Consider the following 16,411-nt stretch of genomic DNA (forward strand, 5'->3'; position numbering starts at 1 on the left):
GTATAAAAACGAATGGACGAAAGATTTGAGTGTTAAATTGATAGATATATCCGTTCAATCTAAACTCAAAGAAATAGATCACATATCAATCGTATCATTAAATCGCAAAACACCATTCCTTCTCATAACCCCATTCACGCCCTCGGGCATTTTATACGCCCATTCCGCAGACACGCCGACTCCAACTCCAACTCCGACGCCAACGCCAACGCCAGCTCCACTTTGTTCATAGTCACGATCATGATCGCCCAATCGGCCACTACTGACACCGAAACGGGTCTTATCCAATATCTCATCAGAAGTATCCGCGACAAGGACAAGACCCAGTTCCTTGATCGATTCGACAAGGGAGGGCATAACATTCTGCGCGAATTGTTAAAATTGAGGGGTTAAGAGCAACATTTCAAATTCAAATTAAAAAAAAAAAGAAATGAAAAGAAAAGGAAAGGGGAAAAAAGAAGAACTGGGGACTAACTAGCAAACTCGAACGACACATCAACCCCATGAAGTTATTGCTCTGTGCAATCCGCGCGGATTCCTTGATGGACATCGACGTGCGCCCACTGCTGCGGACGACAGGTAGGGAGCTGACGTCCTGTGTCAGGTCGCGGATCTGGCCTAGGTCGTTGCAAAGAAGGACTGGGTCTGGAGATGTGTTAATTTTGACATTTGGTAAGCAACGGGCAACACCAATGATAGAGATAGATATGCAAGTGATTGTTATGCAAAGAAAAATAAAAAGATCGATAAACATACAGTTTGGTTGTTTCCAATTCAACGCAATGCAAATATTAGGATTATACGAGGTGAATACGACCGAGCGCATGAAATCTGGGTTCGTCTCCTTGGACGCTCTGGCATGGGCGAAGACGTCTGTGAGAATTGCATCGGCGACAGTGTTTATATCCGCTAGTGGGCCGAGACCTAGTTTTTCCTCTTCAGTTGGCGTGGGGAATAGAATGCATAGGTCAACGTGGATATTTGTGGGGAGGTGCGCGAGAACCTCTTTGAGGGAGAGGAATGATATTGCGAGTAATCTATGCGCTTGCGCCATGTCATCGACTGTCATGTCTTCAAGCGACTTAAGCAGAGTGGCCTCTCTGGCGCTGGTTTGAGACAGGTATTCGGCATGAATCGAGCGGAATTGTTGGAAAGATAGACGACAGATCGGGATGTCGATACCGTGATGGTTAACGGTAAACTCCGGGTAGAGAACAGGTACGCCGTCCCTGGTCAACTGAACGAAAAGTTGGACGTAGTCCCCTGATAAACTCGAGCCGGTCACTAATCCATTATGATCTGAATCAAGGGCACTTGTTGCCTTCCAGTAAGTTGCGAAATGTGTGATCTCGAGCGGATCACCGTGGTACGGCTTGATGGCCTGGAACTTGAAGCGGATCTCGCCGATTGCTCGTAGCCTGGGATCGAAAAGAGGTAACGCACATGCTCCTTCTGATGATGATGATGTCGCGCCTATAAATACATGAGGTAACGCAACAGTTTTGCCAATGGCTTTGGATCCAAAAGTAGGGAAAATTTCAAACTCTAGAGCAAACGTATCTAAACGGTCGATCTGGAACGAGACAAGTCGAGAGTCATCCTGAATAGGAAGTATCACGTTGCGGGGTATAAGATCCGATGTTTTCGAGGAAATCGTTAATCGTGCAGCAGCGTAACGGCCAGCCTGGTAGAACACAATGGGTTCAAAAGACGGCGTTTGTTCAAAATATATTTGGATAAATGTTTTGGTGTCAAGGAAATTATGGCCGTATCGTCGTAGCGGAATAATAGGGGGTGGTAGAGATAGAAGAGGAATACCGTCACTACCGTCTGCTCCCGCCTTAGGCCCTCCTGACTTCTCGGTCAGGAGAGGGGAGGTCATAGAGCCCGAATCCCGAAACCTGGGGCTGTTAAGAATATCAAGCGGTGTTCGTGGTGGTTTTGTACCTGGCCGTCTTGCCCAGAGCAATATCATGCATTCTAGATGGCCTTCCCATGCAGCATAGTACATAGCAGACAATCCTTTTTCATCCAAGGCATCGGCATTTACACCGCATTCTAGCAACGTTCTCAAACAACCAACACACCCCTCGCTTGCAGCATGGAATATCGGGGTCCATTGGTAAAGCTTGTCCTTTTGGTCGAGATCAGCCCCATGGCTCTTAAGTACAAGGAGAGCTTCCGAGCCTCTACATGATCGCGCAACAAGATGCTGTGGATACAGGCCCTCTGCATCGGGGAGCAATTCAGCATTCCTCTCCAGAAGGAGGTTGATGAGTGGTAGAGACGCGTGCTGGCAGGCCAGATTCAGCGGGATGTGGTCTGACTCGGATGTTGGATTTATGCGAGCGTTATGGAAAAGAAGTTGTTCCACACAGGGAAGCTGGTCCCGGATGATGCTGTGAATCAGCGGGGTGAAGTTATCGTGGTCCATCATGTCAATAGTTGAAATCCCTGCATTGAGGAGGGGTTTGACCATCTCCACTCTACCATGCATACAAGCATAGTGGAGAGGAATTCTCCCGTAAACATCTGATTGCGCAACATCAACCCCATGCTCCAGCCCCGCCTGGAGAACAAATAGACGTCCCGATATTGCCGCTTCGTGGAGGCAGTTGCGTTCATTGATATCATCTTCTGCATTCACGTCCACCAAACCGGTGTCAAGAAGAAGGGCGAGAACCTCGTCGGGATACTCATTTATTGCAGCAAGGAACATACGTGTGAGTCGATCGGCCCCGTCTGGCGATGATTGCAGTTTCGCCACCCATTCCCGCAGCGTTTGGAAATTGCCAGCAGTGGTGGTTTGTAAGATCTGTAAGTCAGAATCGTCCTCCTCAGCAACAACGCGATCAGCCAGACGCGACGCATCGAACTGAATGTTTTCGCCTTCCGCCCAAGCCTCAAGCTCTAACCTTGCGGTCGTCGCACGGTCAGAGAGGTCGCGCAGAACCTCCCGATTAAAGCACGGCTGTACTTCGACGGCGCGATGAAGATAAAGCTCTTTTGTGCGTGACTAGGTGGATTGTATTGTTAGCTAGACTTATTTCCAATGCGGTTTCCTCGGGGTCAGTGATGGCAATCGGACCTTTGAAGTTTTATCCCACTAAATACGAACAAATCCACAGTCAGCTGTTTTCTCTTTCATTGTATTTCCTTTCCCCCTGTTCTTCTAGGCGCCTCTATCGAGCGTACTGAGGGATATAGGGACAAACCTTTTTCAAAATTTTGGAAACGGCTGTTTCGTTGACCTCGACGAATTGCTGTTATGTGGTCACCGAAGTTTAGAGACTTGAAAAGCTCATCGATTTGTATCGATCTGTGCCAGAGAAGAGATGACTCACTTGAAGTTTGTTCAGGTCTCCATCAAATTGCTGAAGACCTTCGAAGAGGGTGACAAAGTTTGCCGGAGCCTTTGAATTGGTAACCCATTTTTTCGACTGTATCAGCCGCTTTTTATCGAGAAGCGTTTTGAGGCGTAGCGTGAACTGTGTATATGTGTTGTTGTTTTATTAGTGATGTTATCACCTTTAGGGACCTAACAAAACCTAGTCCTTCATTTTCAAGGAGCATATCTCGGCATACTCCTCATCGCAGTGATTAAAACTGGAAAGAAGAAAAGACAAGAGCGAACCTCTGCTTCCTTTTGAAGATAAAAAACGTTCACTTTCTCAATTTCTCGTTCCTATTTAGAGACAAGATACAGGGGAAATATCACCGTTAGCAAATGCCCATCCACGGGTGTTACCAAAGCCTTCGCTGTTGTGCATGAAGAATGTCCCAAGCAAAGGTCACTTAGCATACCACACGGAAGAAGAAGACGTCCTTATTCGCACGAAGAGCAGCCTGGGGGTCGACAATCTCCGGGACGGGATCCGCTGAGGAACTCTGGGCGGGGATAGTGGGCGTCGCGCTTAGTTGTTTGATGAGCTAAATGAAAAAGAAGTATCAGCACATAGACATTAGTGGGGAATGGCGAGGAGGCTGTAGAGCTAGTTTACCTTCTTAAGCGCCTTGTAGTTGAGAAAACTAACAGCATATTCGGGAAGGTCGAGCTGGCGCCTTTGGATCTGCTTTCCGAACTTCCTGGTGGGCGGCGAGGAATCGGGACTTGGGTTAGAGGACATGATATGCATTTATGAAGCGATGTTGGGTTGAGAGAGAGGCTTACATGATCTCTGCGAGAAGTCTATGAGAGAAGTAACTAAGTAATAACTAGACAGCTAGACAGTTGGGAGGTGTCCCTTCCCCGCCAACCTGTTGATAATCAGGCGGGGGAGGTTTGTTGCAGTAAGAGGGTGCGCAAAACCCGAGCGAGAGTTCTCGAGATCCCGGAGATAGACAGCAAGAGAATCGCAACGAGGATTCACGAGGGAGGACAGCAGCAAGTAGTCCTATAAGGATGGAATCGGCGGAGGAAAGTTAATTGACAAAAGAGTCACACAAGAAGGCGCAAGACGAGGGAGTCGAGATGAGGCCATCACGGGAAGCGAAATGGGGAAGGCAAATGCGCATTTTGAGCACTGCGACATAGCAGATGCAGTGACGAACGACAGGATGAGAAGCGGAATGATTTTCAGCGAAGAGGGGAGGGCAGCAGAATGTTTTGTATAGAGAGACGCCGAAAACGAGGTGGTAGAGAGGAATCTTGCTACTTACCCAATGTTTCAAGCAAGGTTATTAGCTATAGCCCGGTGCTGGAGCCAAACCAAGCTATGCTTCAGACACTGAACCACCAGAATAGTGAGGTATTCATAGATATATCTATATATATATGCCTTGGTACGGATACATGGTGAGAGAATGGATAGTAAGAGAAGGAGAAGGAGAAGAAGGAGGAGAGGGAGGAGAAGAAGTAAGGGGCCGAGCGAGCAGAGGGGAATGGAAGACACCCGCTACCTCTCACTAAACACCTACCTGGCATAGCAGTAGCTAGCAGTAGCAATGAAAGATGTGCGGTATACGTATGGACTAAGGTAGCCCACCAGCAGGCTTGCTGGAGTTGTGGATGCGCGCTGGAGGTTGGACGGTGGGAGCGCAATTCCTGCCACCAACCACGTGGGCCGAGAGAGCAAAAGAGTAAGTTAAACGGCGAGTTGGGATAGTCCAAACGGTAATCTCCACATCCGGATGTCGCCAATTCATATGTGCCGTCCGGAGGACTAGGTTTGTAGCTGTGGAAAATAAATCAATCAACCCCAAGCAGCAAGTTCACCACGGAACTACTAATATCTAGTAGCAGACATGACGTTGTCATTCGGACTCATTCCACTCGACGAATCGCAAACAGCAGCAAAATCTCCTAGAGAGATCGCCCGCTTTCCACGAATAGCTCCTTGGCGAGATCTAGTTACTGGCTCATTGCAGTTTTTGTGACATTCCACCTCCTCTTGTTGTCCCTATGAATTGATTTACTTCTCGACGTTGGGAGTCCACCACACTGGCATGATGAGAGATTGTATTGTATTGCCCGGTATCATGATGGTCTTTGCAAAACCCGCTCTCGTTTTCGGGTGCCGGCCCTGGGATCTATCTCCATTCCATTCCCTTCCATTCCCGAGAAAAGAAGAAGTGAGATAGCGTCGAGATCTGGGCCTAAGCCACCAATTACCGGGCGCCATCCACGCACGTTCTGCACCAGCCCGTCAAAAAAGCCATCAAAGCCATCATCATCGAATGCAGCGGATGCGTCTCCTTGTCGGCGCTAGGCGGGCGGGGTTGGGGCTGGGTTAAAAGCTTGTTCTGGCCCATTCCCTGGCTTCGCGCTTCCTACCATCCTCTCGACTTCTCTCGACATCATTGACCAGTGAGACCAGGCATCGGTGGGTGATTTTCCTCCTTCCTTGCAGATGAGATTAAGAGATTAAGAAATGAAATTGGTTTCTTTTTAAGAGCAGCGGAAATAACGATGATTTGCTGCGGACTTTAAAAAGACAATGGATATTGTTCCTACTGAGTGTATACAAACAACTACTGAGACCTATCGAGATACAGGCAGATAGATGCATGACAAGTTTATCCAGAAAAGCTGCTTATATGTGTCAGAGAGCGACAACGACCGCCTTGGTTTTGGTGTTTTCTGGTCTTTCACACCCACACACACACACACACACACACACACAGGACTCTGATGGGGACATGAGATTGAGAAGGCATGGCATGGCATTTCACTCTATCTATCATGTTTACCTGCCATCTTGGCTGTGAAAATGAATCTATATGGTATAGTGACCCCCAACTTTCATTTGGGCATATCATGCTAGCTGCGATTTCATTCGCTCCTGTTCCCTCTTTGGGAACAAACTGCAAATAGGGCTTTGTTATGCCTCAGGCCTTCTCGTTGTTGAAAACTCCACTTCTGGATTATCGAAAAACGACCGTCCTTGCGGCCTGAGAAATTCTTGTTCTCCATTTGAGATCCTATCAATATGTGTTCGTGGTACCCTCTTTCTTTTTTCTTTTTTTTGCTCGCCTCTTTTTCAGCGAGTGGAACAGACCTGCAGATTCTCAATGAATAAAATTGGTGAAACCGCCGATCTGGTCCCAGTTTATATATATTTATGTGTGTGTGTGACAACACCCCTGCAATACCGCAAGATATATATAGTTCCAGACGTGTGGAACAAACTGCCTTGTGAATGCTGGAGATAACTATACATGGTATAAATCTGTTAGATCCTAGTTGGCAGCCCCTTGTCCATACTCAGGCACAGCAAGGGCCAGAATGGCTTTTTGGGCCTGGTATTGATATTTCGCGATATATTTATATATCTAGTGTGTGCAGGGTCTTTTGGTCCACACCTGACCTCCATCCCCACCTATGATTCAGCTTCGGCTTCCAACTCCTCCCTGGACTGATCAAGGTCACCTAAACACTGATGCATATGCACATGCGACGGGATGGCGATCCCTTCTAGTCCGTATCTATGGAAAGATATATAGATTTCTCTCTAATCTCAGGGCATCAAAAGATCTGAATTCAATTCAAGGAAGGTCCCTAAGAGACAAGCAAAGGTTCAGAAGAAGAAGGAGAAGAACAGTAAGGAATAGTGACAGTAATGACAGGTGCCAAAACAAGCCGATACGTTTTGGAATGGGTTGTCGGGAAGAAAAAAATCTCCCAAAGCCTCAAATCCAAATCAATATCATCAGCATCGCATCACCGACTTTCTGGGGACCGTGGACAGGATCCGCCTGCTACATGGTACGATGTACTGTGCATAGAAGCAGGGGCTGCCTGTATAAAATGGCGGAATATCCAACAAATACTAGTGCTTGGCGGGAGGGGGAAAGGGGGAGGAAGAGGAGGGGTTTTTGGTTCGCGTCCATTTTGGTGACTTGTTTTCTTGGTTTGTTTCTGCCTTGAGCAACGGGTCGAGCCGTTTATCATTCAGCGTATCCAGGATAGGCGGCCATACTGAAGGTTTGTGTGTTGTCCTGCGTATTTGCTGTAGTTCGTTAGCACCAGCAGTGATTAATTCCGACGTTCATCCCTTATTTTTCGGCCTGCGTCCGTGGACCCCGGAAGCAGCCAAAATGAGATAGTCACGTGAAGTGGCTGTTATTGGCCAATCCCCCGGCCGCTCCCGTGCCTGCCAAGACATGTTCCTGGCAGCGTTGACCAACCACAACCGGCGGCGGCAGCAACGCTAGGCCCCAAGCGGAGTTAGCTCGTTGTCCGGGTTGCCATTGGCGGGTTTCACCTCGTGACTCTCATCTCGCTAGCCCCGGTTAGCCTCGTGCTTACCCAGGTTAGGCTAGGCGTAGTCATCCATTAGTTAATTAGTTAATCTGCCCAGGACAGCAAAACCGCCGCCAACCACGCTGAGACCTCATCTCATCTCATTCTCACCTCCTCATCCTCCTCCATCTTCTTCTTCTGCTTCTGCTTCGGCTTCACCTCTCGTTCACTCCTCCGCTCTCGCGTCTTTTTCCTCCTCTTCCCTTTTGGGGACTTTCACTCCTTTGGTTTGTTGTTGTCGCTGCTGCTTTGGCGCTGTTTTACATACCTACCCTCCACGCTCCTTTGAAATACAACTAAATTCCCCGTCTGCCTCCCACTCAATTCATTCATTACTTTGCTCTGTGCCCCGTGGCTGCGCCTCGTCCTACTTAGGCACTTCTTCTCGTAATCCCCCCCGGCTCTGTGTTACCTCCTTATGTGACGTTGACATGGCGTAAGGCGCTTCCTTGACCAAATATCAGTCAGACTTTTCTTTGATCTCTGGAAAAGGAAAAAGGAAAAGAAAAGAAAAGAAAAGAAAAGAAAAGAAAAGAAAAGAAAAGAAAAGAAAAGAAAAGAAAAGAAAAGAAAAGAATAAAATCTCTCCTATTTAACTCGTCTCTTGAAAGAGAGAATATCGAGTTATGCATGGTCACAATCACTTCCACAGAAGGGCTCCTCCCGTCGACGCACCTAACCTACTCCTGAGAAGGGCAGCGGATGCAGATTCCTCCTCCTCCGCCGACACTAGCACGAAGACATGTGGTCCCGAAGACACCACCGGAAGATGCGAGAGGCCTGCTAGTGATGTTACCACTACCACTCTACCCATAGTTCTAGGAGTGGTGTATGTTGCTCTTTATTTTACTCCTTGATCTTCCCCGGGAAAAAAATCTGAAAAATATAAAGAAAGGGAGAGAAGGGAAGGAGAACGGAGAAAAAGGGAACCCTTGCTAATTGTTACCTATAGTATTCCCCTTACCATTGCGATTCTCGTACTCGTCTTTTTGCACCGTCGCCATATCAGAAAGTTACGGTCGGAAGATGCAAATGATAAACATAAATCTCTGGACTTCGGCTTGGATGTCGTCCCCTCGGGCAACAAGAAGAGGGGTCGAGGGCGGAAGGGCGGAATGGAAATGACCACCGCCGACGCGGAAAAGTCAGTTCGTCGTAATGATCGTGGTTTGTCCATGGACATCACCATGACTAGCCCTTATCTCCTACCGCCTGCTCTCAATGGTTCGCACGATTCGCTACACTCCTTGTCAAGATCCGTCCATGCCGATGACGACAGATACCGCACCGCAACAGCCTTTTCAGCCGGCGATAATGCATCCATGCGGTCATTCACTAGCAACTTGAAGCCGCTTCCGGATGATTCTGCCAGTTTTACAGGCATGAGTAGTCGCCATGCTCCACCTGGTGATGAGATGCATGCCAATCTCCTTCGAAACGCGCAGCGCATGTCTAGAACGAGCCCTCCTCCCGGAACCGACACGCATTCAATAGGGTCAAGCCAGAGTCACAGGAGCCCTCCGCGCAAGTTGACAACACCCACCCCCAATATTGTATCCGATCGATCCGGCATTCATTCTCCAGACCGGTCACTTGCGCCCAAGAGTATTTCCACTCCTGGAAGTGAGCTCAGGAAGAGCAATGATTACCTGGGCGCTCTCATCCAACGAGGTACAACTCCAGAAACCAGTGACCGTAACTGGCCCTCTCCCTCACAAGGCGAAGCCATTTCTCAGAATACCCAATCTGATGAATTGTATCTAACTTCTACCCCTACGGTTCACCCCCCGTCATTCAACCTCCCGGATCTAGACAATGTCCTTCCTGAATCAAATTCCTCGTCTCAGTCACACCCTCACGCACCACCAGCCTTGATCCCACACCCGGCTCCGACCCCGGGCTCAGCCCCGGTACTGCCCCGTATTTCTCTGCCATCAGACGATGACCATAGCGACTATGGAGATGACAAAAGAAATTCAACTTCAGTTCTACCGCAAGTGAATGTGGATACCTCTGAGTCAAACACACATCAACCGGACAAAAACGCTCGTCTGTCTACCATGTACGATTTCCCAGATGACCAAGGATACACGTTCGACTCCCGCCGTCTTACAGTTGGTATCCGACCACTGCCACCAGAAGATCCTTCGGACAATCCCGAACAACGAGCCAACCGCATCCGATCCTTTTACAAGGAGTACTTTGATGAGAGCAACAAACATCATCCTCCGCAAGAGGAATATTACGAAGACTACGGCGAAAATGACTATCACGAAGACATGCCGTACGACCCAGCCTACCCGGATCCCTACTATGGCGGCAGCGATGATATGGGTTTCTACCCACCAGAACCACCCCCATTCACCCAGCCTATGGGACGCCGTGCCATGACTCCGCCACCTCGAATGCCGCCAAATTTCTACACCCAGCCATCGCGCCAGCAAGGCGCCTCATCCGCCTTTGGCTATGCAGCAAGCCACAGAACATTCTCTACAACGTCGGGCGATCCAGGACCCCGTGCAAACTCATCGATATCTAACAGGGGACCGCCAATGCCACAGAAACCCCAATTGCGGCCACCAGGCCCGCTCCACGTCCTCCCCAGCGCGCACAAGCTCAAGGATGACACCATGGTTCTCCCCATCGATTACGCCCCCGGCCCCACCGCGAGTGATCGTCGAGCAGGTCGTTCTGGGACACCTCGCGGGGGACTTCGACCGTATGTCCCCGTACGCGCGGCGAATATCGCGCTGGCGTCTTCCTATGATGATCTCGCAGCCATGCCTAGTCCGTAAGTGTCCCTTCACATCATTGAAATATTGATATATACAGTGTCAGGCCATAAATATTGGCAACCCCCACCACAATTATTGTGTCTTCGGGTGGCAGAAAAGTAGTGGGGGTGGCCAATACTTGTGGCCTGGTGCAGTGTATATATACATATACATATACATATATATATATAATATAAACTAACGCATTACCCCAGCCACGCCCTCCGCAAATCTAGCACCTTCACCGCCCTCGACTTCGCACCGCCCCCGCGCTTCAGAAATGCAGAAACAGCCAGTGACGCCGGGAGCATCCGGAGCAACCGCACCGGCGTCTCTGCAGCGCATGCATACCATATCCGGAATGGCGGCTATCGGATCAGCCGTCTGCCGCCTGAGACTGTCGGGACGGTGGAAGATATTACGTCAAATTTGAAGCCCACGTGGGATATGAAGACGTAGGCTTTTCTTTTCTTTTCTTTTTCTTTCTTTTTTTTGGGGGGGGAGGGTTGAAGTTTTCCTCTTTCGTTGGTTTTCCTCTTTCTTAATTCTTTTCACACATTTTCGTATTTTTTTTGGTTTTTGTTTTTGTTCTTTTTTTTTTTTTTCTGTTTGTCGTTTATGTTTGGTGTGGGGGGTGGTGTTTGGGTGCCCCATGCTTTCTTCCTTTCATAATCTTGAGCCACGGGCTGCTTTGGCCCGATTTATACATATCGTGGGTCGTGCGTGGAACACGGAGGTTCGTGAGGCTTGGGGGCTAGCGGTTGAAGGCTGACGGTTGACAGTTGGGGCATAGAAGGAGCGGGGAGGGAAAATATACATTTGTGTGTCGGATGGAGTGTGGATTGTTGTAAGCGGCGTGCGTAATGAATCACCTAATCTATCTAGACAAAATACACATACATATTTTTCACCTTTCTTTCCATCCTTGCTTTTTTTTATTTTTATTTTGTGCCTTTTTTGTGCGGCGGTGGGACGGATCTATGGAGGAAAATTGGAGAAAAGAGGAGCGCGGGAATATTTTCTCCTTACACTACCGATCTTTATTTAGTAATAGTGGATATATCGGTACAGGTATGGGGTAAGACATATATTTCTCCATGCAGCATGAACACGTAAGTGCTGGATGGATGATCGCTAACCATTACCCTGGTTACGCGCTCGGGTTCATACCTAGTTCCCGAAAAATAATAATAATAATAAAAGTCAGAGAAATAGTAGGTAGCCACGAGTCAGATATTTGGACATATGGGGTGAACTATATTTTAGAAAGGATGACAGGGCTCCCTATACTGCTATACAGTGCTACTACCAGAACTATTACTATATTTGCTGGTGCCGTATATAATAAGTATATATAGAGTAGAGTGAGCGAGAAGTCGGATTCGAGAAAGCAAATAGGCAGGAAATCATATTTTCAAATCGATTTTTTCTGATTCAAATATCCAATACACAAGATCTGAGTGAGAATAAGTTTAGATGTAGATACAAAAACAAAGTGGGCAAAAAACAAGCCATAAAAAGGGGTAGGGGGAGACAAACATTGATAAAAACAAAACGAAGTATGAAAATAGGACGAAACGATAGGGCTGAGACATGAGACATGCTGAAATAAAACGGGGGAAATACTGGTGAGTTGCGTCTAGGAGAAAAATGTGGAATCGGTGCTGGGTACACAAGTAATGCCATAACATACAACATATGAATATTAGCGGGAAAAAAAGAATGGGGACGGGGTTGTGCACTGGACATAGATACACAAATAGGATAAGCGGGACCGAGTCAAAGAAAATAGATAGATGCCTTTAAAACGATATAAAAGTATTTGTAGATAACAAGGATATATGCAGTAAAAATATAAAAACAAAAACAAAACCAAACAAAGAAAAGAGCAGTTCGTGTAGTGTATGGTTGGTATATTTGCATTACGAGGACCAGAAGCGGAATCAATCAAATATTAGATATAACATAACAGTATATGTGCAAAGTGGAGGCTGGCTTTGTGCCGTTTGTTGCCCGGAGGCGGGAGATTTTTCCGATGAAAAACAAAAGAGAAGACTAGGCCTGATTAGAATAAATGGAAGGGGTTTATATAGACTGAGGTCGAGGACGGACTTAGTAAAAGGAAAAAGAAACGAAAAATGGGAGGGAGGGAAGCGAGAAGAGGACGAAAATTAGCCGCTCTCCACGGCCCAGCGACAAGTGTGTTCCAAGTAAATAGTGGGAATAAAATGAAAATAAAGATGACGAAAGGATTACAACAATTGAATTATGTCAAAAGGCTCCAAAAAAAAAAGGAAAGAAAATGGGAGAACTATTGGGGAAAGGTTGGGAACAGAAACGCGAAAAAGGTCGATGGAAATCTTTTATTTTTAAAAATTCTGCGCTATGCCCGCATTCCCCTGTTGCGGAAATACGGACGGGTTTTCGATTCGCGTATTCCGTCTTGCCTGTACATCGCGGATCACGGGAGGCGCGTTATATGGATTTTCCGCAAAAGCACCGCCGGGCTGCCCAGCTCCGTCAGTGTAGTAGGGGTCATCATAATACTGGGCCGTGCCGGGTGCGCCGCCAGGTATAGGGAGATCATCCGACACGTCCGAACGGTTCGCATTGGAGTAAGCCGATGAAGCATTCGATGGGCCGCGGCGGATATCGCGAGAGTTGGCGTTGGGGTTACTGTTAGGGTGAGCGAGCATACCGGCAGCAGCGGGGTCAAGCCCTGAATAGTCACCCGATACGGGCCTGTGGTCATCCTCGTAGGGGATGGAGTCGTCTAGAGGAGATACCGGTCTCGGAGGGCCTGGGTTGCTGCCATTATCTGAGGCGGTTATTCCGCCAGCGCCGCTTGATAGATTGGTTGACAGCTTCCGAGACGTAGCGTTGGTTGTGCCCCAACCGCGATATCCTCCGTTGTTTCCATCTTTCGGGAGGGCGCCATCATCGAAATTACCCACTGCAGGCAAGAGGGGATCGTTGTTGGGGTTGAAGCGGTACTCTTCGATTTCTTGCTTCCGTTCCTCTTCCGCGATTTTTCTAGCCTTCCGTTTCCTCCACCACCATAGGATGAGAAGAATGATCAGCGCCACCGAGACGACGGGAAGGACAACGGCGAGGGCAATAGTGCCACCAGCTGACAGGCCTCCCGAGCCTGAACCACCGGTGGATGGTTGAGGGAGCACCGATGGTGTTCCAGATCCGTTTGAATTGGGCACTCCAGTGCCAGGTGGCGGTGCTCTTGAAGCGGTGGAGGTGATGAATATGGTTGTATTGTTATCCGAACCCGCGGTCCGGGTAGGATTGGGCGGAGGAGATGAGGGCTCCGAAGGAGGAGGAGGAGTGGGACCTGGGGCTTGGGAAGAGGGAGAAGGAGGGGGAGGCGGTTGCGGGTTACTCGGGGAAGGCGGCCGTGGGGTCGAAGGTTGCGGAGGCGGAGGGTTTGAAGGCGAAGGACTTGGGGGCGGTTGCGACGGTTGAGGATTCGGCGGAGGTGTGGTGGGCTGCGGGGGTGAAGACGGCCCAGGAGGAGGGTCGGAAGGAGCGGGAGACGCATTTTCGGATGGGACTATATGTAGGATTAGCAGGTGCAGGTCAGTAGATTAATGCGTTGCAAAAGGGAAAAAATGGGCATAAGAACAATAAAATATATGCTCATTGTACAGCTGGCATACCTGGCGTATTCTGGGTGGAGGCCATATTCGCGAATGGTATTTTCTTCTTTCTTTCCTTTTCTTTTCTTTTTTTTAATGTATCTCAAAAACCGCAGACAGATGTAAGTGCAAGAGTTGGCGAATGTTATGCCGAGTCTTGCTTTTCCTTCTATATAGGCGTTTCAAATGAGAGCCCGATTATTAGCCGGTTTAACGCAACGACAATCAATGGCCGTTATTTGTTTGATGGATATTTCAAAGCGGAGAGAGGAACGAAGTCGAAAGCCCAGAAAGGGGGCCACAAAGGAACCGACAAACAGATCGGCAGACAGGCCTATCCCCGAAGCGGCATCCGACCAGGTGTGTTTTTTGGATGTTTGCGGGCGTATATATATATATATATATATGTGAGAGTAAATATATGAGAGATACGATGTGAGTTCTTCGAAAAAAAAGGGAAAAAAAGAAAGAAAAGAAAGAAAAAGCGATTAGAGGGTGGCAGCGGCTAATGAGAAAGATAAAATATGGACGCAGCGGGTGGTTGGTTTGCAGAGCGAGACAACAGGGGCTGTACGACAGCGAAGCATCAGGTTCCGCCTAAGCCTGATCTGAGGGTTGATAATAATGTCTCGGTTCAGGGAGGTGCATTTATACGGTATATATTATATGTTATATATTATATATCTATATATATATATATATATATTGGATATATTTGGGGAAGACAAGCGACTTGCGGGCAACGTGTGTCTCTCGGTCGAGCGAGCAGAGAAAGCGATGGGAAGAAAGCGGAGGACGAAGGGAGCGGGCGGCAGGTGCGTCTGTTGGATCCAATGAGTCGCTCGCAGCGTGGAGGGAGGAGGAGGAGGAGGAGGAAAAGGAAACGATTGGGAGATGGGCGCCCAGATGGGGATCTCGTCGAAGGCAGAGAGGTATTTGGCAGTTGGCCAGTGTCGGTGACTCAACCTCAACAGGGGCTGGCTGGGCAGAGGCGGTAGTCAAGCTAGAATGGAGCCATCCTATGGCGGGAATGGACGGGAGGGAGATGGAAGACGGAGAGGGATGAGGATGGAGGTGAGGATGGAGACGAGGATGGAGGTGAGGATGGAGGTGAGGATGGAGGATGAAGACGCAGGAATGAAGAAGACGAGACCGCGAGAGAATCAAAAGGAGGAACGAAGCAAACACACCGACGAGCCGGCGTACGGTACGGTATGGTCACGGGCGGCGAGGGATGGGGGGAGAATGTGGTGAACTGCGGTGAACTGGGGCGTAATGGAGGCGTAATGGAGCGTAATGGGTGCAAGACAGCAGGGCTCGTGTTGGTGGCGGCTTGGGCTGAGACGAAAGTGGGCTGAGGAGAGACAGCGAACGACGGCGGCGGCGGCGGCGACGGTTGGGCGCGCACTAGCTGCGATGCACGGATTGACTCGGTGCAATGCCAGTGGATGCAGCTAGCGACGAGACACGACATGGGGGACTCCTGCGAGGGAGAGGCAGAAGAGGCAGAAGAAGCAGAAGAAGCAGAACTTAGAAGAAGCAGGAGAAGCACTCCGTGTATGGGGTGGCAAGTATTATGAATCAGATTTACTCCACCGTCCTCGACGCCGAAGATGCTGCTTGCGGTTCCTGCAGGGACACGACGCTGGCCCAATTGCTGATTCCTCCACCTTTCAACCGGCTGCCACCATGCAGCAACAGCAGCACCAGAAGCAGCAGCGTGCATCTGCATCGACATCTGCATCTTCCGCTGCACCCACGCCTGGCATTATTCTCGACGGGCGGTTGTTATCACCGCACGAACTACGCCTACTGGTAGAGCCACTATATATCTATATATATATATACAGATCTGTACAGATCTGTAGATAGATAGCTAGATACGCAGCGCATGTAAAACGCCGATGATCTCCACAAAGGACTTAAATCCAACCGAATTCGGGCCTTGGCATGGTTGAGTCAGCGGTGGCAGTGTACTTCCCGTTGTGGACTAGCGTCGGTGGCTCAGAAAATAAACAAAAGCAGAGAAAAAGAAAAGAAAAGAAAAGACAAGAAAAAAAAAAGAACAAAAGGCAAAAAGATAGTTGATCTTTGGATAAGAAGGGATCAAAGGGTAGTTACTGACTAACTAATATAAGTATGGAATTCAAAGAGCTACATAACTCCAACTCTCTGGTGACAGCCCACGAGCAACCTAGAATCAGTACTTATCATGAGAATCATCCATAATATATACCACGATACTATCC

General features: G+C 48.6%; 5 protein-coding genes across 5 annotated transcripts; 2 read left to right on the forward strand and 3 right to left on the reverse strand.

Annotated features, from left to right (window-relative positions):
- Nucleotides 1-27: 27 nt before the first annotated feature.
- On the reverse strand, nucleotides 28-4,127 carry HCBG_02211 (ankyrin repeat protein; the record flags this gene model as incomplete). Its single annotated transcript, XM_045429260.1, has 9 exons — nucleotides 28-363; nucleotides 476-645; nucleotides 757-3,016; nucleotides 3,089-3,106; nucleotides 3,216-3,263; nucleotides 3,345-3,488; nucleotides 3,635-3,685; nucleotides 3,805-3,930; nucleotides 4,002-4,127. 9 exons carry the CDS (start codon nucleotides 4,125-4,127, stop codon nucleotides 79-81), a joined length of 3,228 nt encoding a protein of 1,075 aa, XP_045289155.1.
- Nucleotides 4,128-7,386: 3,259 nt separating this feature from the next.
- On the reverse strand, nucleotides 7,387-8,300 carry HCBG_02212 (uncharacterized protein; the record flags this gene model as incomplete). Its single annotated transcript, XM_045429261.1, has 3 exons — nucleotides 7,387-7,448; nucleotides 7,627-7,649; nucleotides 8,010-8,300. 3 exons carry the CDS (start codon nucleotides 8,072-8,074, stop codon nucleotides 7,387-7,389), a joined length of 150 nt encoding a protein of 49 aa, XP_045289156.1.
- Nucleotides 8,301-8,367: 67 nt separating this feature from the next.
- HCBG_02213 (uncharacterized protein) lies at nucleotides 8,368-10,974 on the forward strand (the record flags this gene model as incomplete). Its single annotated transcript, XM_045429262.1, has 3 exons — nucleotides 8,368-8,570; nucleotides 8,694-10,532; nucleotides 10,731-10,974. 3 exons carry the CDS (start codon nucleotides 8,368-8,370, stop codon nucleotides 10,972-10,974), a joined length of 2,286 nt encoding a protein of 761 aa, XP_045289157.1.
- Nucleotides 10,975-12,884: 1,910 nt separating this feature from the next.
- HCBG_02214 (uncharacterized protein) lies at nucleotides 12,885-14,208 on the reverse strand (the record flags this gene model as incomplete). The annotated part of the gene is made up of 2 exons (XM_045429263.1): nucleotides 12,885-14,077; nucleotides 14,184-14,208. The coding sequence occupies 2 exons, from the start codon at nucleotides 14,206-14,208 to the stop codon at nucleotides 12,885-12,887; spliced, it is 1,218 nt and encodes a 405-aa protein (XP_045289158.1).
- A 731-nt stretch (nucleotides 14,209-14,939) lies between these two features.
- On the forward strand, nucleotides 14,940-16,286 carry HCBG_02215 (uncharacterized protein; the record flags this gene model as incomplete). The annotated part of the gene is made up of 4 exons (XM_045429264.1): nucleotides 14,940-14,977; nucleotides 15,137-15,374; nucleotides 15,621-15,977; nucleotides 16,263-16,286. 4 exons carry the CDS (start codon nucleotides 14,940-14,942, stop codon nucleotides 16,284-16,286), a joined length of 657 nt encoding a protein of 218 aa, XP_045289159.1.
- Between the last annotated feature and the right edge of the window lie 125 nt (nucleotides 16,287-16,411).

Source organism: Histoplasma capsulatum (genome assembly GCF_000150115.1).
Source record: "Histoplasma capsulatum G186AR genomic scaffold supercont2.3, whole genome shotgun sequence".
In the NCBI taxonomy this organism is placed as follows: domain Eukaryota; kingdom Fungi; phylum Ascomycota; class Eurotiomycetes; order Onygenales; family Ajellomycetaceae; genus Histoplasma; species Histoplasma capsulatum.